Raw genomic sequence first — 23,935 nt, forward strand, 5'->3', positions numbered from 1 at the left:
GTTCATGCTGGCATTCCCTCTGGATTATGTATCTGACTCGTATAAATAAATGAAATTCTTAAAATGTTAAATGAATAGAGACATAATGTTAAAAGAAAATTAAAAACCTGTACACAGTTTCTTCTGGTTTGATCGGAGCACAGTATGTGTCAGCAGGGTCCAACATGCACAGGTATAAAGCTCAAAACCATTGTTTCCCAAATGGTAAAAAAATATCCATGACGCAGCTGGAGTGGTAATCCAGTCCGGAGTTCAGACGATGTATGTGGGGAGTTCTGTGGAGAATTTCACATGTACATGAGGTTTCATACATCCTGAGGGGAAAACAGGAAAGAAACAGACACAGGTATCAGAGGATGTTTTGTACTAGAAGCAGAGTAAATCTAGAGACTGGAGTTGGTCTCATTAAAATAGATGATACGTTAAAGCTGCATAAAGTGACAAAACAACATCGGAACCATTATCACGTTTTCCTATTTACACATCCAGCAGACACAGAGCAATATTAGCATTTATGTTTTTTTGTCCCTCTCCTTTGGTCCTCATCAGTTTCTGAGAACAATATCTGGTTCTTAAGGCGTTATAAACTCCACTATGTTCACCTGCTAGTTGCTAACTTTGTCTGTCTGCTGTCTGATGTTGAGAAGTAGCATACGGTGCTTTTAGCAGCGCATTTGCACTAAAAACAGCCGCCTGCTGCAGCAGTGAATTAGGCTCTAGAGTCACAGAGCTGAGGGCATCTGCAGAGTCGGTTCTCTGTGGGTTCCTCAATACAAGCAGCTCCATTAACGTCACACATACTGAGTGTTTTTGTAATTGTAAAAAATATTTGTTAGTTCAACTTAAAGTGTATTTTGTTAATGAGCCATCTTGAAAGCAGATTATGTAACAGGCATGCAAACACATTAACAACAATATGGATTAAGTTTTTGGATGAGAGGAGGGGATGAAGAATGAAAAACAGCTATTAAAAGTCCCATATCTGACCCTTTGCCTGTTTTATCTGAAGTGATCTGAAGTGTTGATCCATAAGAAGATATATTTGTGGTTTTAAGAACCAAAAACCATCTCAATGTAGTGTTACATCTCCTCTCTCAGGCTTCTCTCTGGAGCTCTAGTAACAACAGGTCGGTGAGCCAATCAGAAGAGAGGAGGCTCTGAGCCTCTCTTCTGATTGGGTTGACTGTTTTCTGAATGATCTGATAAAAATACAGCAGATTTCAGGTTAACACTCAGAGAAACCAAATCCTGTGAGGTTGGATGGGGCGTGGCCGAGAGCGGCGACTGCTTTGTTGTGACATCACAAAGTTCCAGAAGTCCTGACGGCTGGTTTTAAGGCTCAGTTTCTGAATACAGTATTAATATAGAGCCTAGACCTGCTTTATTAAAAAAAAAATTAAATAAAAGGACATGGGCATCTACCTTTATACTATATGGGACCTTTAAAGTGAGAGTGCATACATTTTTGATCAGTAGCCACAAGTGAAAATTACAACATAATGCTAAATGCTAAAAAATTGTGTGACAGAAGCATAAGCTGTATTCATAAATTTTCACACAAATTTGGGGTTAGAACATATATTATGCCAAACCACTGCAATGAATTATATGAGAATATACAGACAGGTGACTAATGACAGGCATACCCTGAAGAAATGAGTGGAGAGATACATCCATATACAGCACAGGGGCTCACTAATTAGTGATATGACATGAATGGTTTTCTACGGCCTTAACAGTCACCAGATCTCAACCCAACTGACCACCTATGTGTAGTAACGTCCTCCAGAGACTGCTAAAGTGTACTGAAATCAGGGGTGTTGGTGAAACATATCGTTTGTAAGACACTTTAGTGAGGATTGGTTTCCTTTCATTTGTCACTCATCCGTATTCTCAGGTGATTAAAGAGGAGAATGATGTGTTAATTGTGCTACTTAGAAGCAACTGTACTTTCCATCATACTCATTTTTGTTTAGCTCTCACTCAGCCCCTGACCGGACCATTTCACTTCTGAGAAACACACAACAAAAAGCACAGGATGAGTCTTATGAAACAACAACACTTGAATCCATTGGTATGAAACGAGCAATGGAAAAATAAAAAATGAAAATGCCAGCCACAGATAAACTGTCGAACCAGACTGGATATTCACCGATGGGCCGTGAGTTAAACTCTGTGTCCAGAATCTCCAAAGAATGCACCAAGTCCCGCTGTGAGCTGGCCGTGGTCTCTGTTGGATTAGCTGGACTCATCATTTCTTGTTCTTTTTCATTCTGCATCTGCGCATAGACGTTGAGGCCTGGGATCTTCCTTGAGAAAAGATTTACAGTGAGGCAAAGGGATAAAGACAACAGCCTAACTAAAACCAAGACAGCAAGAACACAACAAGGCCTTCTGATGAGACAGTTAAGCACATTAGTACGGTGGCCCTGAGAGCTCAACATACTGCAGCTTAAGATAACACATGCAGACGGAAAAAAACACAAGCAAATTCAGAAAACATCTTCATCAGTTTAAGAACATATGCACTGAAAATGCACACAACACAACCAAATACAGAAACATGGTGCAAGCAGCACAGATGACAACGGACAATGTGTTTCCAGGGGACACAAAAAGTGATGAACCGAGCTCGGACGCACTTGTGCTGCGGTTGAAAAGTCAAAATAATCTCCTTTCCGAACCGCTTTTCCTCGACCCCGATGGAAAACGTCATGAGGGTTACGGAGGGTGTGAAGCAGATTTCAAAAGGACTTAGGAAAAGACACCGTGGTGCAGTCAGAATCTGGCTGCACTTACACTAGGCTTTTTTTATTTTTTTAAATCTAACTTTATTTATAACACTTGCACGATAAATATATGATATGTTGAAAATAACATAATACGAGAGGAATACACAAGAAAAGAAATCAAAAAATATAATAGTAATAAAATTATTAAAATAAAATATAATGAAATAGTTAAATAGAAATAAGGATCTGAGCAAGACTTCAGAATAAATTATATACAGACATAAGTCTATAGTTTCCTGGCACAAGCGCTCCTGACATTTTTATACATTTTTTCAGTACAGAAAATAAATTTTTAGTGCTTTACACAATGGGAAGAGATTTAGTGAAATGACATTTTTGTATAGTACTATAGTATTTAGATATGATGATGATGATATTTCTAACTATAAATTCAATATACTTGTTCTTCATGATGACTGCTAACTGGACAGATCTGAAAGAGCAGAAATCTGTATTTATGGATTTGGGCTTCAGTCGATCAGACAAGGATTTCCATCAGTTTTGGATCGTGTCACGAACATAAAACAGCTGCTCTGTTGTTTCTGTATTTATGTGGATCTGCCAAGGCGAAACTACAGTAGTGCGTCACTTTGAGTGTTGTCACCGCAAGGAAAAGGTTGGACAGCATTTCTCCTTTCCTTTCCTAAAGGAGGGTTGAGTGTTTCCTATGCTAATAGGAGATGAGATAGGAAGCACTGAAGCTCATTTCCCTATCATTTAGAGAAGTGGAGCAGCTCTGATCATGATGCTGCTCAGATACTTCCGGGTCATTTCACTCAGTGAGGAACCTTTTTAAGCACAAAAGGCTTTTTGACCACAGTCTTGTTGTTCAGTGCTTTGTGACTTTTGAAGTTAAAAGCATTGAACAATAAATGCGCATGGATGTATTATAATACATCTATGCAAAGTTGGTTCATCACTTTTTTATGTCCCTTGGAAACACCTCTGTTGTCGTCTGCGCTACTTGAAGCTTGTTTCTCTATTTGGTTGTGTTGTGAGTATGTTGTCGAATTAACGAAGATGTTTTCTGAATTTGCCTTTGTTTTGTCTATTAAGCTGCAGTGCGTTGAGCTCTCTGGGCCATCGTACATTCGCATGCAAATGCCAAACACAAATACTAAAAGTGATAAGGGTCTGTAAAGCTAAAGTTTTATTCTCTTGCTTGTCAGTAAATCTCTATGACCCTTTGTTCCCTTTTCCTTTGAAACTGTACCTTGGCGAGTAGACATAATTTGACATTTCGGACCGCCTACATTCAAAGGGCTTACTGTCGATAGAGTCTGAAGGCTGACTGACATTTCTTTCGCAAAGAATGACCTGACAAAAGAATTTCCACCAGGATCCCCACAGATGTGCCAGGGAAAATCCGATGCTCTACCGAGGAGCCGGCGTAGACGTTTGACAGGCAGCTATCAACCTTCTCTTTAGCCTTGCAGACAGCTTTTGTTTTCTGAGCTGTCAGGATGCTTCAACACCTTTCACCACCTCCTTATCACGTACGCTGTGACGACTTTATAGACATGAGACATTTCATGAACACTTTACCTCTTGAATTTGTAGATGACAAACACAGCTAAACCCACAACCACTACTGATAGCAGCATTAGCATGGCAGAGCCACTGTGGTTCTCGCTGGTGTCCACTAGGGGCGCTGCAGAGACAGGAAGAGAAGAGCCGCAGAGGCTGAACAAACGCAACAACACAACCCTGTATTTGAACCCAGCTGAATCATGCAGTGAGCAGTGAACAGGATCATTCACGCCTGTGTAAATCATAGATGAATCATTTTTAATATACAGTAGTATGTACTTCTCTTACTCTTTATCTTATAAGCCCCTTTAGGACAGTAGCAGCATCCCCAATAGGAAGAGGCACGCATACTTGTAACGATGCTCACTCTCTGAATGTCTCTGTGTAGCTACATGATGGGAGCCAATCAGACACAGAGATTTGGTTATTATTAGTTGACTGGGGCAGCAAAAATAATAAAAATATACCTGACTGTCCACTAGGTCTCCTGATAGTCAGCATACTTTTAATTTCTGTCCCACTCACTACGGGAAGTACAAAGGTACGAAAGCAGACAAAGGCCATACTTGAAATTTTTTTTTTCATCCCGTTATCTCAAGATAACAAAGCTCATTATCCCGACATACCGAGATGTTATCAGGAGAAAACGATTTTGACTGAACCTCATACACTAAGTGGCGAGTAACACTCCCCCTTAGCAACAATCCTTAGTGACTCCTTCGTTGACGAGACTGAAATGTTCTCCGATGCGTTGATCCTGACATTTTCATTTTACAGCACTAGAGGGTGCCATCTGCATACTGGCTTGGCACATCAGATCTCTGATTAACAAAGTGACTATAATGAGAAAACAAGCTTTTATAACAGGTAACTATCTCGTTATCTCAGGATAACAAAACATTGTTTTTCTCCTGGTAATATCTCGTTATCTCGGGATAACAAGCTTCGTTATCTTCAGATTACAGGATTAAAAAAATATTTGCGAGTATGTCCTTTCTTGGCTTCCGTACTAAAGGCCCTTCTGGGCAGAACGAAACATACACAAGGAGATGCGTGTGTTTACCTGCTGATAGGTGTGCTGCATACACAGTGACTTGGACCCCTGGTCGCAGTGTGAACTGGACAAGGTTTTGATTCAAGGCGCTGAGCAAAACCTCAGAGAGCTGTTGGGACAAACAGGGAGACACAATATAGTTTCATTTTGTACAAATAAAACAAAACAAATTGTAAGTACTGAGAAAGGTCATCGTGAAGATCATCAGACCTCTCCGACAATCTCATCTATCTTTGCTTCTGACTCGTCATTTATTAACTGACATTTCAGAGCAAATTAGTTCCTAGTCCTGATCAATCTTTTCACACATTCATCCAATTTTTTTAATGTCAGACTGAAAAATAATTGAGTCTAAATATCACTTGCCCTTGACAGCCCTTCTGAAAGTGTACATGTCTTCTGGTGTACATGTCTGCCTGGTCAGTTTGTGAATGAGGGTGGGCAAGAAATAGAAGTAAATCATAAAAAAAAAAGAAAAAAGAAAAAAGAAAAAAGAAAAAAGAAAAGCAAAAGTTACAGAGGTGCTTCCCAATCTGGGAACCGGGACCCGTCCAGCAAATTGCAAAATAAATCTGAGGGGTCAAGAGATGATGACCAAGATAGGAAAGATGAGGGAAAAAAAACATATTTGTGTTGTTGCACAAAATTGTGGCTGTGACTCTCGTCTCTTGGGGGCAACAGAACAAGCTGAAAACACTGACATATTTTCACCTTATATAAATAATATGGCGAGTGTGTTTGCAAACTACTTACACACCCAGCATTCATTTAAATTCATGTCTGACCACAGGAAGAATGTAAGTCCAATAGTCACTCTCCATTTAGCTCTATTTTGGGAACCACCAACTCCTGAGAAAGATCTTTAGCTGCTGCTGCTGCTGCAGTATGTTCACCAGCTAGTCGCTAACTTCGTCTGCCTGCCCTTTGGTGCTGGGCAGGTCTCACACAGCAGCGTCTAAAAGCTTTTTCATTGTTGCAGCTTTATACCAAGTTGATGAGAGCTGTGTTTGCAGGTCAGAAAACCCGAAACGGTGAGCTTAAAGCCACCACAAGGTTTATTCGTTCTGACAGGAAACAGAGAGATGGGTGAAAGTGCGATATTTGATTCAGTATTAAAATATTGATCAGTGCAGCTTTAAGTTGTAAACTGGAATTACTGCCTCCGTCACTCAAACTAATTTCAGATTACATCCCTGTTTATCCAGAGTTATATAAAATATGAACCACTTGTGTGAAATGTTGTCATAATCGCTGTGTGAAGTCTTGAGTAATTGCTAAAAAAGTGTTTTTGTGAGGTCACACTGACCTTGACCTCTGACCTTTGACCAACAAAATCTTATCAGTTCATCCTTGAGTCCAAGTGAATGTTTGTGCCAAGTTCCGTTGCTGAGATATTGTGTCCATGAGAATGGGATGCACGAAAACCCAAAAGAAAAGTTGTCACATGTACAGTAGACTTTCATTAACACTGACTGAAGGAGATTTCAAGTAGATTGCATCATAATAGTGACCTTAGAATTGAACCGACGCCACTCGGATACACTTTAAAACTGTACTTTGTAAAGGTAGTATTTACTGCAGGGCTGTTGTACTGAATTGCATTATTTTCTGAGCGTCCATGACCCAAAAAAAAAACCTCCCTGCCTCAACCCACAACCCACAACCCCATCTGAGCTTTCCTGTTTATGTAAGAGTCTTTGTCTGGAGGACCTTTCCCCCGCGATGCATAATGCATACCATGCAGCCTCACTTGATCTCTGTTTTTCAGACTGGCAAGTAACCTTATGCACTACTGAGAACATCTAACTTTGATATAAATCAGGCAGATTACCCTGACCTGAAGATAAACTATAGAAAGCCAGAGTCCAATCTCATTCACGCTCAATCGTAGATTCTTTCATTCACGCAATTATCAATCTCTCTCCTGAGGTTTTAATCCTTAAACACAATCTTAAAGGGAAATGTGCCTCTTTTTAAGTGACATTCCAATATCATAAAACTGTTTCTCGATTTAATGTGCGCACATGAAACAAGCATATATGGAGCTGAAGACACAAAACTAAACAAAATCCTCAATTTTATTTCTGCAGATCCCACTTCTAGTTCTGCGGAGGCTTCATTTATCTTATCTGCCTCATTTGCCAAATTAATTGTGATATGAGTAATTTCTTTAGTCCTTCATTCCCTCCTTTATATTTCTTAACAGTTTAAATTTAGACCATGCTATGACTAATTACTTTTTCTCAATGTATACCAGGGTCAGTAAATCTATTATACATTCTAATAAGTAGAGCACACTCTGCACTTTTAAGATGCCAACCTTGAATGAAGATTTATCACTGGCTTGGAGGGGAGAGGATCTTTCCAGGCGATCAACCAGGTGTGAGCGGGGAGGGAAGAGGAAAATCAAATTGATTTCCTTCCCAGTTTCCCTCTCTAGACACGCCTGTAGAATTCTTCCCACCGAGAGCAGATCCAACATTATTATCAGTCATTATCTGTTACGTGAGGCTCGGAGCTAATTCGGTCCGTCTTGATACGCCAGTGATTTAGTGAGCTGATCAACCATGACAATTCCTCTGTCTGGCTTTTAGGGCTCTAGACTCGAGCCCCCCCCCAACACCTCAACACCCCACAGGATGTGACTTGAGGGAGTTTAAAAGTCATTCCCCCTGATAACTTGTTAATACTTGTCAAGGCTTATTGATGAGTCTATTGCAAAGACTCCTCAGGCATGTTCTAGAATTAGACCCATGGAAAAAAAATGGACATGCTTCAGTGGATCAATACTGACATCTGCTGGAGGATGGAGGAACTTGAATTTGGGATTATTTTTCAGGGAGCAATTACTGGACAAACTGGTGCCAGAAAAAAAAAAAATAAATAAATAAATAAATATCAGCCATGACTCACGAAGCAGACAAAAGCAAACAGTGCTTCAAACTTGTGCATGGTGTTATGGTCAAATCCGTCCAACTACACAAACACTGTCCAGGGCAAAAGGAATGACTCTTGCGTACACGTTAGCAGACAAAGCAGCAGTTGCTGTTGTTGTTTCACCTGATCTAAATGAGCAGAGCTCCTCTCTGGTTTCCCCTCCGTTAACTGTTTGTCAGGTAGGAGGAAAAACTCTGCTGCAGTGGGTAAACCTGGGAGGACGGTGACCAGAAGCTGATCCTCTCTCACGCCTGTAGCCTGGAGGGGAACAAGAAGGAAAGAATGTTAAAAGAGTTTTGATAGAAGGCGTCCCCTGGTTCAGGCTAGGCTGGCCACAGAGCCTCAACACTGACATGTGTCCGTAGCGCTGAGTATCAAAGCAGCAAAAGCTGACACTGAACGCTTGCTCGGATCCAGAACCAGACCACAGTTTCTGATTTAAATCAGAATTTAGTGTTAGACTGTTTTATTTTTCTTCTTGTACTGCTGCTTGTGTTTAGACAACAAAAGAAGAGTCATTCTGTTTTATGTGGGGTTATTTGTTGGCTGGGAGCAGCTGGGAGGCAACCAGCAGAAACTACAGGAGGCATATTTCCCAAAATGTCAAACTACTCCTTTAAATGAAAAAAAAAAACAAAAAAAAAAATAAATAAATAAAGTTTGATTTATATAATTAAATATCTCTTAACAGTCTTCTTACTGATAACCAACCAAAATCCAGGCAAAGCTCTAAGTAAATGTTAATAACAAAATGTCAATATTCTCATTTGAGTTGTCTTCAATTATTAACACACTCTCAAAGAAATATAGCTTTACAAGCAGCAGCATCATACAGGCTGCCCTATTTTATTAGGATTGGTTGTTGAGATTGTATGCAGCAAAAATATTAATAAATAAATCTATGATTTTATTTACAATTCTCCTAAAGACACGAGAACTAATTATTTGCCACATACAGTAAGTATGTAGATGGTTAAGACATTATCAATACAGCCATTCACTGCAACACAGTGCTACTTACACAGCATTAGTAGTTTTTGTATTATACTTCCAATATTATGGGAATCACAGTATCCAATTTCATGATCATTTGTTATTTGCTTGTGTAATGGGGTTCAATCTGTTCCTGAATGTACAGTTTACAACACCCCGTTACATCTCTCTGTCAACAGAACAGTTGCCTTCCTTGTTCACCTATTGTTAAATTCCGTGTTATAAATATATAGAATATATTATGTATATCTCCACAGACACACACTAATGCCCTCAGAATAGCAAGAGTTGTCTCAGGCACTCCACTTTTAACCCAAACAATGTAAAGTTATCATCATCAATGAACTCAACACTTCCTCCAGAATGTTCACAATGTGAGTGACAAGTCGATATATACTATATATACTATACTAGTCGAGTACTACACGAGTACTACACTGATGGACATGTACATGAAACCAAAGATACTCTATAACATAAGATGATGCATTACAAGCAGCTCCGATGGTAAGAAATGATGTGCACTTCCTGTCTCCTAAGTGGTCGTGATCGTGATCGCTTGTTCATATCAAAACATAACAATACAACAATACAACGCTAGATCCAGCTTGAAGTTACGTCTGCTTTTGCTGCTCGTTTTCACCTGCTAGCTTATATCTGATCAACCCAGCACGAGATCATACCAGTCTAATACTCTCTGTTTCACTTCCAACAACAGTTGGACAGTTCAATAATAATAACAATAATGGTATTATTAAACAAAGAAATACAAGTTTTATTTCAGTTTTAACTTTTAATTCATGGTTGCACACATCTAAACTTCTGCGGTTGGAAAGCGTCTGCAGCACTACTGCAGTGAAACCAGAACCAGAACCGACAGGGAGAAGAGAGATCCGTGTTGCGGGATCTCGCGAAGGTTTGTTGCTGAGACGGAGACAGGTCTCCAATAAAGTTCATTTTCTCCCGAGCTGTCTGAAAAATGCCATTTTGATGTCAGAACGCTCAGGAGATCCGTGGCTTGCGAAAAATTGATCGAATATTTATTCTGGTGACTATGGGGGTGAAAGAATCAAAATGTGTGATCACGTTCACTTCTTCTGTCGGAGTGAACAGACTCAGACCTGCTGCTGGTCTCCTAAAGGGGCGGGGGAGGTGGAGAAACCCCATGTGGCACAGATACAGGAAATGATTGTAAGTGCGCCGTCTCCTTTCTCAACTGTCTCTGTTAAGACTGAATTAACCATGCGTGCTGCTGTAAAAGTCCAACCCCCATGGGTAAATGAATGCTGGCATTTATATGAGAATTTGGCTGCAGAATGCTAATAGTTAAATGAGCAAAGCCGTTTAAATGTGCTTTAGGAAAACAGAACCTGTACCACAGGTTTCCTTACCTAGAACAGTATTTTGCACATTTGTGAAGAGTAATGCAGCATGAGTAAAAAAAAAAAAATATTGAAGGTCAGGTGCACAGTTTCCTTTTACACATAGATAACCTGCAAAATGTCACTTTAAGAGATGTAAAATGACTTCCACCCAATCTACGAGGGGTGAGCTTGTATGTGTTTATGCCCATTGGCCCATCCTGTGGCCCATCCTGTCCATGCACCATAGTATCACAGAGTTAAAAGTCATTCCAGGAACTTTATTTACAGCATTATATAATGGGGTTTTGGATTCATATATGTTGCTGTTGCTACTCTGTGCAACAAATAGAGACCATGAATATTTTTCACCGATTCCTGGAAGAGCCCTGGTTCTTGTTTCAGCTCTTGCTTGGCTTTGCTGCAGTGAATGCTGTGAATGAGAATGTTTTAAGCTATCACGTCATATTTTCATCTGAACGTTTTTTTTTTGTTGTTTTTTTTTTCATCTCCTACCTTCCAGCCTGGGGTTGTCATGGAAAAAAATTATATCAATAACAAATAACAAAGTGGATATGGTGTATTTTTGGCATCAGTTTTGATTTTGCACGATCAAAAAGTGTGAAAATATGATGCAAGGCTCAGACCGCTTCTTCCTCAGAAAAGAAACGAATTGACATTTTGAGGATGCTGTATAAAACCACTAAGCTAATGGGACAAAATCTCTACCTGACATGCCATGTGTGGATTTGAATTATACCTTACACTTGACAGGTCAAAGCACTCCACTCCAAGCGTCCCTTCAGGTGAGCGCCGAACACACATAAGGCACATACTGACATTTATTTTTCTGTACACTTCAACATCCACCACGACCTCATTACTGTATGGCCCTGAACTCGCAGGCTGTGTGCAAGCCACTGAAATCAGCATGCTCTTGAACTATATTTTCCTCCCTCTTCTCCCTCTTGCCTTGTCATTTATCATCATAAAAGTCAGATTTATGTCTCCCAAGCCTCAGGGAGGTCACGCTGCACTCATGCACCTTCAGAGGTCCAGTCAAGCGGTGACAGTATTTACCAGAGTAAAGCAACGGTTTCCATGAAAAAGGAGCGAGAGAGAGCTTTACCTGGATCAGAGAGTTCTTGATGACTCGGCTCACATCGAGCCTCCATTCTGCGACGTCAGGGTTGTGGTCGTCAAGGTTTGATGAAAAGGCGAGCAGATGAGATCGGAAATATTCTGCAGAGGGGTGAAATGCGCGTGAGGTGCTTTTACTTTATGTCATTAAATACAGAGTTCAGCCTCTAGATTGAGCTCATGCAGACCAAAATCCACCTCATCTTTCACCATGTTTTTTTTAAGAGTCCAGTTTATTATATTTGTAGTTTTTCATTTCAGCTCTCACCAAAGTAAATGTTAGGATCTGTGGAGACAGCAATATTGGTGCAGTGTAGAACAAGAGGTCAGACCATCAGACAGATGGATCTAAAAGAGCCAAAAGTTTATCCACCTGACACCTGAACTCATGGTATCTGCTGACAATGAGTACCAATCCAGTTATTGGCATATAGTGATAAATAAGGCAATATTATATAACGCTCTGTGCCATTTGGTCTCCTGTCAGTTACATTACATCCCCTATGCCCATGTGTCGGCATTGTGGTTTCCTGCCAGAAGCTCAAAATGGACTTTTATCAAGTTTTAAGACACAAACTTTTTACATCTTGGTGGTTTTCAACTATATATTTTAAGGATTGATGAAGGATGAAGGATTTTAGTCATCGGACATCTGGATCTTAAGTTATCAGAGAAAAATGTTAAGTAAATGTTAGACAGCTCAACTCCCAGCCGCTGGAGACGTCCTGTCGTGTTTCCTGCGAAGAGAGTCGGTGAATGACTGATTTTTAAAATAGAACCTGCTTTATCTGTGTAGCCGTTTTTATGCCCCTGCATTTGTTATGGAGAGGAGGACCCCTCTGTGGATAATTCGGCTGCCGTTAAAACCTGCTGAGTTATCATAAATCATAAATTATCAGAGAAACAATCAAACAAAGGTTAGCATCAATCTCAGCTCCAGCTCTTCCCTGAGTCTCTGTCCTCCGTCCAGCTTCGCTCAAACACTGACTTTAAATGTCAAACTGCTTCATTCAGTGTTTTTAACGGTTATAAATCACTGGGGCTGTTTGATTTCCTGAAGCACTGACACTGAAGGAATCTAAACCGGGAGGAGCTTACGGTAATGGTGTCGAGGACAACAACTCCCGTGATCCCACGCTATTTCACGACGTCACCCAACTCCATTTTTTGTTATTGATTTGAAGTTACAGACTGTGCGTTTAATTTGATTCATACACATCAGGACGACACTCACTTGATCTGCTTAATAAGGTCAATTTCAGAACCAATATGGATCCAGTGGATCTGACTGCTGCATTCTATATAATTGTTCTAAAAAATAAAAACAGAAATCAACAGGTTTTAAGCCCAGACAGTGTGAGTTCCATAGTTTTGGTGCCACAATGTAAATAGTACAGTCTGCTTCAGTTTTGAGCCTGGGGCGAGGAATAACCAAAGAGATCTGATCAGAGACCTGCTGGGTATGTAAGGATGGAGTGGCTCTCTAATGTAGGCAAGTGCTACAACATGCAGAGCCTATAAAGGTGATAAGAATAATTATCAATAAAACTAATGTAAGTAGTTGATTGATACGGACGTTTTTCGGTTTCTTTACGTATAACTCGTATAAGAAAACCGCTGTTTATCCAGAGTCATATAAAATATCAACCATTTGTGTGAAATTTTGTCACGTCTTGACTTGTGGCTAAAAAGTGTTTTGTGAGGTCACACTGACCTTGACCTTTGACCTTTAGCAACCAAAATCAAATCAGTTCATCCTTGAGTCCGGGTGAATGTTTGTGCCATATTTGAAGATATTCCATCAAGGCGTTACTGAGATATCGTGTCCACGAAAAATGGGATGGACGCACAACCCGAAAAACAATACGCCTCTGGCTCTGCGTGTCGCTGGCGCAGAGGCATAAAAACGATCAATAATTAGCGATATCGGGTTATGTTAACACTTTCATCATGGTAACATTTTTGGCCCTATGTGATGGTTTTTTTGAAAACCTGTCTGATCATCTGATTCCTCTTGTTTCTTGCCTCATTGGGCTTTTAAGTCATGCAGTGATGTTACCAACTTATAACCCTTTGGACCTTTTGGGCATGCTACTTTATTATCTATAAGAACATTAATAAGAACATCTCTTGGACATAAACACAATCCTTTATAAAAAAAGACTTATTAGAAAGTGGTACCACTTGGGGAGTGTAATGTTATGTTACTGATAGGAAAGATGGCCGAAACAACAGAAATAAGACCTGCTTGTAATTAAGCAGTATCATCCTTTAACAATGATAAGAACACGTGGTGACACATGTTGTCAGTGTGTTTACAGAGCTACAGAATCCCAGTGGAGACGGGGTTGAACCGTCGGCTCACCGTGGACAGCGATGTTTTTTCTGTCCTGCAGAATAGTATTCCCTGCAGACACCTGCACAGTGACAGTATTGATACCTTCCCGGGAGAACGTGCACGCTATACTTCCCTCTAGGGTGATTACTGGCTGCTGGGGGAGAGACAGAGGGGGGAGAGGAGGGAGAGAGATGGAGAGAGTCACTCTGGGGCTTCCCGAGAGAGACCCTTATCAATGGCTGGTTAACATCTCACACTGCTGTTATTTACACTTCAGAGGTGTCAGCCTGCTGGCACACTCACAAATACACACACACACACACACACACACACACACACGCACCCACATGCACGAGCTGACACAAAGAGCTTTGCAACAATCTGTCCCGTGCTGCACACAGTATCACGGCCCACAGAGAGTTCCCTGTGTGACACCAGCAGCTCCTTCCTGTCATTACTCACGTCTCCATTTGTTCTTCCTATAGCTATGAAATGCTAATGCTGCTGCGGTTTATTACCAACTGGCATAACTAGCTTGTCCTTGTGGAAGGTCCCTGCTGGTGCTGAACAAACACATTTACACAACTACAATTATTGAGGACAGATAGTGACAGGTACACACAGAGCTTCTGGTGTGCAGTGCATCTGTAGATCGAGAGAGATGGAGGTTGGTTTAGTATCTCAAGATCATCTCATAGTGTGAAATAAAACTCACATTATGCTACCATTTTGGAAGTAGAGTTTGGTTTTCTATAAGTGAGTGTAAGTCACTACATACTAAGTCACCTACGTACAGTTTTTAGTTGCATTCACTGGGGCTAAGCTATCTGAACGTGACGTTGATGGAGCTGGCAGAGTAACATATATTAATCTAAAGGCAAAGTGGATTTAAGATGCGGCATGAATGCAAACAAAATCAACTGAGAAAGTCAGAAAGGCTCAAGTGGGCATGCATGCATTAGCTCTCAGTTAAGTAAAAAGTAAAAAAAAAAAATGCTTTAACTTGAGGGGGGTGGAGCTAATCCAGCGGGCATCGGGGTGAGAGGCGGGGATAACCCTGGACAGGTCGCCAGTCAATCACAGGGCTAATACATAGTGACAGAAATCCATTCACGCTGACATTCACACCTACAGGCAGTTTAAAGTCCCCACTTCACCAGCCCGCCTTTCGACTGTGGGAAACCATTGAGAAAACCATTAACTCAAAACGACTTTTTCAATGAATGATGATTATTAATGGATTCCATTTTTCAAATCCAACACTATTTCACTGAGTGACTGCAACAATGTTTCTGAAAAGACACTTTTCTCATGTTTTTAAAATATATATATATTTTTCTGTTGATTAATTACAACAAAAGAAATTCCACTCATCTCCATTATTTTGGGGAGGCAGCACAATTTTCAAAGGCTGAGATCTCACGATCTGTGCACATAAATCTGAGACTATCTGCAGGGCTGGATACCACTAAGGCTTAGAAGAGGACACTTTAACTCTGTGGGATTGACAAATTTGTCTTCATCTTTCTTCAGTTCTGACGGGCAGCTTCAGACCTTAGTTGGAGCAGTTTAGCGTCACAATGAATTATGGATACACTGATATACTGCATCAGAATGCTGCAATATTTATTGAAGCTGATTGACAATACCACAATGTAGCAACCTGGATGCACAAACATAGCTCAACAAAAGACTGATTCTCACATTTTGGAGCAGAACAGTCAGCAACCTACTTACTTGCCAATGGGCAGAAGTGTAACAGAAGTAAAAGCTCAGAGAGAAGTGGGAAAAGTCTGAGTGTACAGTACCTCTGTGTTATTTCCGATCCACCAGATGTAGGTGACCGTTCCCACTTGGCTGGGCCACAGAACGGCAGTCAGGTTCACTTCCTTATTCCTCACTGCCACAAAGGGAGCTGAGAGATGGATATACTCCAGCTGACCTGCTCGGGCGCACACATATATCACGGAGTGAACTCGATGTAACTGCGTCACAATGCGCAAAAAAAGAACATAAAAAGAAAGAAAAAACAACTTTATCATTTCGAATGAAAACAGAAAAAAGGGGGGAGAGTAGGTTTATAGGTTGGCGCGGGATGGGGAGAGAAGGGTTTGTGAGTTTGTTCAGCATTCTCTCCTGCGTTGGGAGCGTCGGCTGCCATCTGTGTGTTATTTTTCATCTGTGGCACTCCTGAGCCTGCGGTGACTCTATTTGTATGGCTGGCACATAGGATTGACAGATTGGTGGGGGCAACAGCACTCCCTGATCAATAAGTCAGCTCCGTTACATCTGTCACCCCCTTGAATACACCAGGGGTGGTCAGTCCTGTTACATATGAGGCTGCAGTGGCTTCTGTGGGCTGAGTGGCTATGAAGCATAAGCTGACTTGAGTGGGAGTGTAATGAGATTTGTTCTACCTCACTTGTTTGTTTGGTTATGGGAGGAGAGCATGTTCTGTGAAGAGATAAGGCACAGAACGTGGTACACTGAGTACAATCTGACAGCTGCACTTCAACTAAATGTGATAAAAAAAAAGTGGAACGTAAAAGAGCTGGAAGCAGGAGCACAAAAAGTGAAGGAACTCCTCTCTCTCTATATCTATATCTATATATATAGATATAGATATATATATATAAACACACAAGAACATTTGTAAATACAAAACTCTTCATCATCATCTCACATGTGACATGCAGGTAGAGCATAGCAGTCTCTGAGCCGAGGTTGTTCTCCCCGGTGGCAGACACTCGGTAGATTCCCACAGCTTTGTAGATGTGTTTAATCCCATCCTCAATGGAGCTCACATTGGAGTACGTCAGAGCGTGGCCGTCTCCAAAGTCGAGAGTGATGCTCGTCCTCGCCCCATCACCCTGCGGAGACACACACTGTCAGGAAACCTGCAGGTTTTGGCCTCTTTGTCGCCCAGAGATTCACTCGGGTTTGACGTTAGATACAAACCAGCACAGGAGACTTTTTTTTTTTTTTTTTAGATATTTTGATGTGTCCACCAAGTGGTTTTGAATTGAGCTAATGTTCTTTAAATATCAAATCAATATGAAATCTGATTTCATGATATTTACTGCCAAAATAGATGTAAATATAATTCTTGCCTTTTCATTAATAATAGTAATAATAATAAACTTTATTTATAGAGCACTTTTCATACAAGAGATGTAGCTCAAAGTGTAGCTCAAAATCAAATAGTATAATAAAATAAGGGCGGTTAAAGGACAATGAAAATAGACAACAGAAAGACAGTAGATGTAAAATATGTAAATAGAAACAGAAACCAGTAAGAATAGTCAAATATAAGAGAATTAATTAACAGCCAAGTTACATTAATGGATCTTCAGCTATCGTCTAAAAACGTTCACAGAACATTTCTTGTAGCTCTTGGCAGGGTATTCGAGCATCGTTTAAAAAAAAAAAAACGCTGCACTGTCTATTTTCTTGTGTGTAAAATTATGTGAATTTAAAAGCCTGGCAGTAGAAGATCTGAGAGCTCGTGAGGGATTATAAAACTACAGAGAATCTGCAATGTAAGCCGGTCGCAAACCATTAAGAGCTTTTAAAAACAAATAAAACAACCTTAAAATCTATTCTAAAAGATACTGGGACCCAGTGGAGTGAAGCCAAAACTGGGGTAATATTCTCTCTCTTCCTTGTTTTCATTAAAAGTCCAGCAGCACAGTTCTAAATAAACTGGAGTCTTTCAAATGACTGCTTTGGAAGAGCAGTAAAAAAGAGCAGTGCAATAATCTAATCTATTTGAAATAAAGGCATATTTATGGATTAGGAACAGCCTCTCTTTGGCAATATTTCTTAAATGAAAAAAAGTTGTTTTGGTCACCTTATTTATGTGGGAAGTAAGACTCTGAATTTTAATTCAGAGTCTCAAAGAATGTCTAGTTGTTGGAAACAACTCTTTTCCTAGAATTCTTGGTGTGTTGTTTACGAGCAGAAAAGACTATAAGGGCAATTTTGACTGTTAAAATGTTTCATCACTCTGCATTTATATCAAACTACTAACGTCATGGTAATTTTTTATGATTAATATTCATTATTATTTTTTTATTTTTATTGATAATACCACATTTACCTATGAGTATTACTATTATTATACCCCTCCACCCCATACTACCTACTCATGTATGTAGTATGAATATAATGTTTTCAGAGCGCCACATAATTTTGTCCTAGAAACAATGCCAGTCAGTCACAATTTCATTTCAGTTTGTCTACATTTGAAAACTTTAAAAACTGTAAAGCCTGTTTTTCCCTCAGCGGGAGAGCTAAACAGGAAAGTGCTTCTGGTGTCACAACGTGTCACTTCTGCTTCGATGTGACAGTCTGATCAAAGGGAAAGCTCCATTCTAAAACCATCAACTTACAGCAACTTATATAGAAAATACTTTTAATTCCGACTTTCAGACTGTTCCCTTCTGAATACAATGACATTTACTTGGTGTGCAGGTCCATGACACTTTTTGAGAAGTACAGAAAACAGCTCACCTCCTCCAGAAAAACAAGGAAGGTGACATTGGCGCCTAATGTGGCTGTCAGCGTGCCCTCACTGGTGACCAGGTGGAGACCTTTGGGTGCTTGGATGGAACACTGCTGCCTCCTGGCTGTGTACTCCACGCTGACTCCAGCTGTACAGTTATTAGAGACCACCTTCCTGTAGCTGGAGGTGGAAAAACACAAAAAGTTTGTACGTGTAGATATGACTGGTTGTACATTTATACAGATGTGGAAACAGCCGATTTAGATTCTCCTTACAGGTCAGAACAAAACGCTGCGTCTCAGTAGCGGTGTTTGCATGTGATGATAAACAGGGTGTGCCCTTTGACAGGGAATTTAAAATGTGGGGAAAATGTTAATGTTTCTGAACCAAAGAGCCATGTTGAGGCTGTTCCACACATTTTAAAATGGACAGACTGTGAAATGTCACGATACACTCCTCATTTACTTCTACTTTACTTCTCCCTGGCCATGTTTGTTCCTCCATCTACCCAGACCTGCCATTTTCCATCCGCCCACCAGATGTCCCCTGACTTTTTTCCTGTCTCAATATACACCTGCTCACTTGTTTTCTATCCCCAATAACCTGAGCTTTCCTGCCCACTCAAACACCTGCTCCCAGTTTCCTCGTCCACCTCAGCCAGTATAAACCTGTCATCGCCACCAGCTACTCGTCAGATTGTCTGTTTATGGTCCCATATGTTTTCCTCGTAGAATAAACATAAAGATGGACGTCACCCAGGTTTCTAAAGACTGGTTTTGAAAGCTCAGATTGGGCTGCTCCGCTGTTGCCATCTTGGTAGTACCGGATTCCTCCATCTAGCCCTGTGGTCTAACTTACAGGTGTGCTTAAAAAGTGACTGGACCTTATAAGGACCAATCACCAACCTCGTATCCTGGTCAGTAACAAAGATTGTCTCTAAAACATCTCTAAATTCAGAAGAGAAGTCCAGGGTTTCAAATCTACAAAAAGTTAGATAAAGTTAGATAAAAGTGATTTAATTCATTTGCTTTTTGCAGGTCATCAGAGGTATTGAGATGTTGCAGAAATCAATAATTGTATCTCCTCCTAGCCTCTCTAAGTATGTGTTAAAGAACTGTTTGCACAATGTTCTGCTGCATTCTATCCTGATTCTTAAATGCCATTCTATTTGCAATTGATGCGGTCTTTAACCTCTTGTTATGTACTGTTTGTTTCTTTTTGAGGTATATTCTGATATAATCAGTAACAGTCTGAGTAGCATTGTCCACATCCATCTCATGAAAGACTATACTGTCTCTACTGTCTCTAGTCCAAAGCTTTACAGTCTGTGTTTTGTGGTTTGCTACATTTGAGAGCAGTTCTGTAAGTGGGGATGAGGTGCACTGCCTTATGGTCTGAGTTTCACAGCAGGGGTGTGACTCTACTCACATTAGCCATGTTCACACTGCTGTAGCATTTGTCTAGAATTCTGTCACCTCATGTCTTGCATGTAACGTATTGTTAGAAACTGAGAAGTGACAGCTAAAGTTTGCAATGATTGAAGTCCCCTAGAATGAAAAACAGGTCCTCAGGGGTGCGTAATAATTGCTGCTGAACACAGCCAGTGATTTGGGGCAGGTGCACTTGGAGTGTTCCCACTGGGTGAAACATACACAGTGCAGAAGATGATATTCCCAAACTCTCAAGGTAGATACAGGGGTCTTGAACTCAAGCACATCAGTTCAACAATGGGGTTGCAAACAGTCTTATGCAACATGTGTTGTCTGCACCATTTATCATTTATCAATGATAAATTTATCAATGATAAATTGTGCAAACAACACATGTTATAACAACTTAGACTAACCCCACCGCTCTTTCACAGATGTTTCACTCCTGTCCGAGTGAATGAAAGAAAAACCCTCCAGCTCACACAAGGAGTCAGGAATGTCATGATGAAGCCATGTCTCAGTAAACACCATAATAGATGACTCATGGTCAACATAACAAACATGTGATTCACAGCTCATTCATTTTCTTCTTTGGTGACCTCACATTACTGAGTATCGTGGAGGGTGTCTCTGGTGTATGCAGCACCAGGTTGCTTCCCCCCAAGCAAATAGCCTTTGGCGTGGTTGGAGAAGTTCCAAGATAAAATGTCATAGTGCCAACATACACACGCAAAAACATGGTTAAAATCAAGACAACGTAAAGCTAAAGAAAACAACATAAAACTGCAGCACAGGAAGGAGCATTTGTCGCAGCAGTGGTGCGCCACCACAGTACGAAGTAACTGCCCCACCTGCCGGCCTGTACCCCTACCTACCTGCCTGCCTGCCTGCTTGCCAACCCATCTGTCTGTGAGACTGACTCTCTTCAGGTTGCCTTCAATTTTCCAGCAACCAGCAATTGTGACGGTATGATCTGACCAGCCATGGTCTGAGCAGACTTTTTTGAAAATGAACTGTTTGATTTGTCATATATATATATATATATATATATACATATATATATATATCGCTTTCCTCTAATTGGGAGCATTGGCTAAAAAGTTCTTTAACAGGGTGGCTTAAGGACACCCTTTATTCCCAGCCTGCCTCCCAGTCGGCCAGCCACCAGCTTGTCTCCCAGTCGGCTATAGCCTCTGGCCAGCTTGCTTCCAGCCTGTCTCGCAGTCTGCTAGCCACCAGACTGCAGCACAGTTGGCTAGCCTTCTGTTTGCTCCTGTTCCCAACCAGGCTAGCCTCCTGTCCCTGAAGACCTTGGTCAGTCTTCTTTCCTTGGGACTTGCCTTGGTTTTTCCGGGAGGTTTCTAGGGATCGGGGCCCCAAGAAGAAAGCGAGGTTCTCGTAGACGTCGACCCCCCTAAGCTGCCACAAAGCCTCAGCTGCCTGTTGACCCAGGGCCTCCACTGTCCAATGCCATGAATGACTCACAGCTAGACCCCAAGCCCCAGACCCTGAGGCGGGGCTTGGAGGTGACCCTCCGTAGCCATCACCCTCCTGCTCTGTCTCCAGATGGATACTGCTTTTGTCACTGCCCACTGTAGCAGCCCTGCCTTCACCAATGCCCATCAAAATAGTTTTGTCTGTCTGCCCTGTCTCTCATGCGACTCCACCTGTCTGCCCAGCCTCCAGGCCTTCCTCTGGAGCGGCTCAGCTTGTCTGTCCTGCCTGTTGGTCCTGCCCGAGCTGCCCTGCTCATCGGCTCTCCAGCCTCTGGGCCGTCCACCTGAGATATCCTGCTCAGGCTCTCTCCTGCCCCGAGGCCATCAGGCCGAGAGCCTGAGATCTCATGCTCCGCTGAGATACATAGAAGATACACAGAAAATCAAGGATGCTTCTCACCTAAAATGGGATACTCCGCTATAACTTTAGTTCTTTTCATTCTTTATATTCGGGGCTTTCTAGTGGAGTGGAGTCATATAATACAGGATAGACACTGTAGAGATTAACCCTGAGTTGTTACCTCTGGCCAATTATAGAGTTTTAGAATTTCTGACAGATCGGTTATTGTTTGATGTCCATATTAGAATGGGATGCTTGATTAATTGCCCAAACATTTTGGCTGTTGATGGATCTCTGGCATGTGAGACAACAACTGAGATTGTCTGGAAAAGCATTACTACATCATGAACTGTTAAGCTCAGTAGGCTACAGTAGTTTTGTTAAATTCTTGGTATAACACTTATAAGAGATCGCATCATTACTAGTGGTTTATACCTGCTGGTTTAGGACTGTTTTTAAAAGCTACACTACGCAATTTTTCCAATTAAAATCTCCAAAAATGACTAGACTTATGTTGATATTTTGTTGAGTTGTGTACTTACATTATCCCAAATGTTTCCACAATTTTCCAACCTTAATCAAGGTTAACAGTCTGTTTCATTTGGTCACCTGTCAATGGTGCAATATCTCCCATGTGCATGTGTCGGCATTGTGGTTGTCTACCAGAAGTGGTCAAAATGGACCTTTATCCAGTTTTCAGCCACATTTTTACAAGATTTTGGTAGATTTCAACTATGTGTTAATTACTAAGGATTTTAGTCATCAGATGTTTGGATCTCAGAGAAACAATCCAAACAAACTTTAGGCAGCTCAGCTTCCAGCCGCTCTGAGACATCCTGTGTCTGCCGAGCAGTGTCGCAAAAACAACCAGCTCTTAATGAGAAACTGCCTTATTCAGTGTTTCTACCGGTTTTAATTACCTGGTACGCTGGTTACGGGGAGGAGAAGCTCTGCGGATAATTCTGCTGCTGGTAAAAACTGTCTGAACACCTGACACCAAAGGAATCCAAACTGAGAGAAGTTGACTAAAGTAACAGCAATGGTGGTGAAGACAACAACTCCCATGATCACTTGCTACTTCATGGTGTCACCAAACACTGTCTTTTGTTATTGTTTTGATTGAGAGACCCCTAGTGGCACATAGTGTGCTACATAGTGTGTGTTCAAATGTGAGTTATAGGCTGTAGTGCTGCCGACACCCCTTTCTTTCTCCAAGTGGAGAAATAGAATATTTGTAGTTGTAGTAATCTGTTAGAAATTCATACGCAATTTTTTAAAGCACATGAAGATCCGATCGTCACTAATTTGTATATCATGTAAGAGAGCAAATAAAAACAAATGGAACGGTCACCAGTTGAAAACGTCAGTTCATGCAATGAGTAACATGGAAGAAAACATTCCACAGTTGCTGGTAGCTTTGAGCAGCACAGTGAATTAGATGATTTTTTCAACCAATCTATCGTTAATTAGTGAAGATGAAATGGCAGAAAAACAACCTTTCATTCATCATAAACTCTTCTGATGGTTTCTTTGTTTGTGATGCATTTGCAAAGAAACATTACAAAGCCAGCCTTTTAAACTTGGACAGCTGGTGCTGAATCCACAGTGTCTGCTGGAAATACAGGCTTGCTTCGCTATGTTTTCATAGCCTAGCCTGTTATATGAGCTTGACTTCTGCCTGAACTGCAACTTTTCCTCAGAATGGATGTTTTAAATGTGGCTTCATTTGCTCTGTAAGTATGTCAATGAAATCATTCAAAACAACAACTACTCGCATTCATTCACCTATATTTCTTGCTAATTATTGTGGTTTTGTCTCATACTTCTTAGCTAGGTGTTTGGCCGACTGCCGAGTAATATTCTCAAGAGGATGAAACTACTCATAAATTCAGTCTAACAGTTGATTGTGTCAGTTATAGTTGACTAATGCATGTCAACTTGCCACTGTAGGAATAGTGGTTATATAACTTACTTAAACGAATAGCACTACATCTCTGCCCTGAGCTTTTCGACTCTAACG

General features: G+C 40.9%; 1 protein-coding gene across 1 annotated transcript in view; it reads right to left on the reverse strand.

Moving 5' to 3' along the window:
- Positions 1–252: 252 nt before the first annotated feature.
- LOC111217900 (VPS10 domain-containing receptor SorCS1-like) overlaps positions 253–23,935 on the reverse strand; it is a 183,779-nt gene continuing 160,096 nt past the window's right edge. Inside the window, exons 18-27 of the mRNA XM_022739922.1 lie at positions 18,658–18,829; positions 16,829–17,015; positions 15,954–16,087; positions 14,173–14,299; positions 11,797–11,909; positions 8,437–8,571; positions 5,386–5,485; positions 4,338–4,443; positions 2,153–2,310; positions 253–314 (exon numbers count right to left, since the gene is read on the reverse strand). Coding sequence (XP_022595643.1) covers positions 253–314; positions 2,153–2,310; positions 4,338–4,443; positions 5,386–5,485; positions 8,437–8,571; positions 11,797–11,909; positions 14,173–14,299; positions 15,954–16,087; positions 16,829–17,015; positions 18,658–18,829 — 1,294 coding nt within the window. The remainder of the gene's footprint in view (positions 315–2,152; positions 2,311–4,337; positions 4,444–5,385; positions 5,486–8,436; positions 8,572–11,796; positions 11,910–14,172; positions 14,300–15,953; positions 16,088–16,828; positions 17,016–18,657; positions 18,830–23,935) is intronic.

This window comes from Seriola dumerili, unplaced genomic scaffold (assembly GCF_002260705.1).
Source record: "Seriola dumerili isolate Sdu_G_001 unplaced genomic scaffold, Sdu_1.0 BDQW01000050.1, whole genome shotgun sequence".
In the NCBI taxonomy this organism is placed as follows: domain Eukaryota; kingdom Metazoa; phylum Chordata; class Actinopteri; order Carangiformes; family Carangidae; genus Seriola; species Seriola dumerili.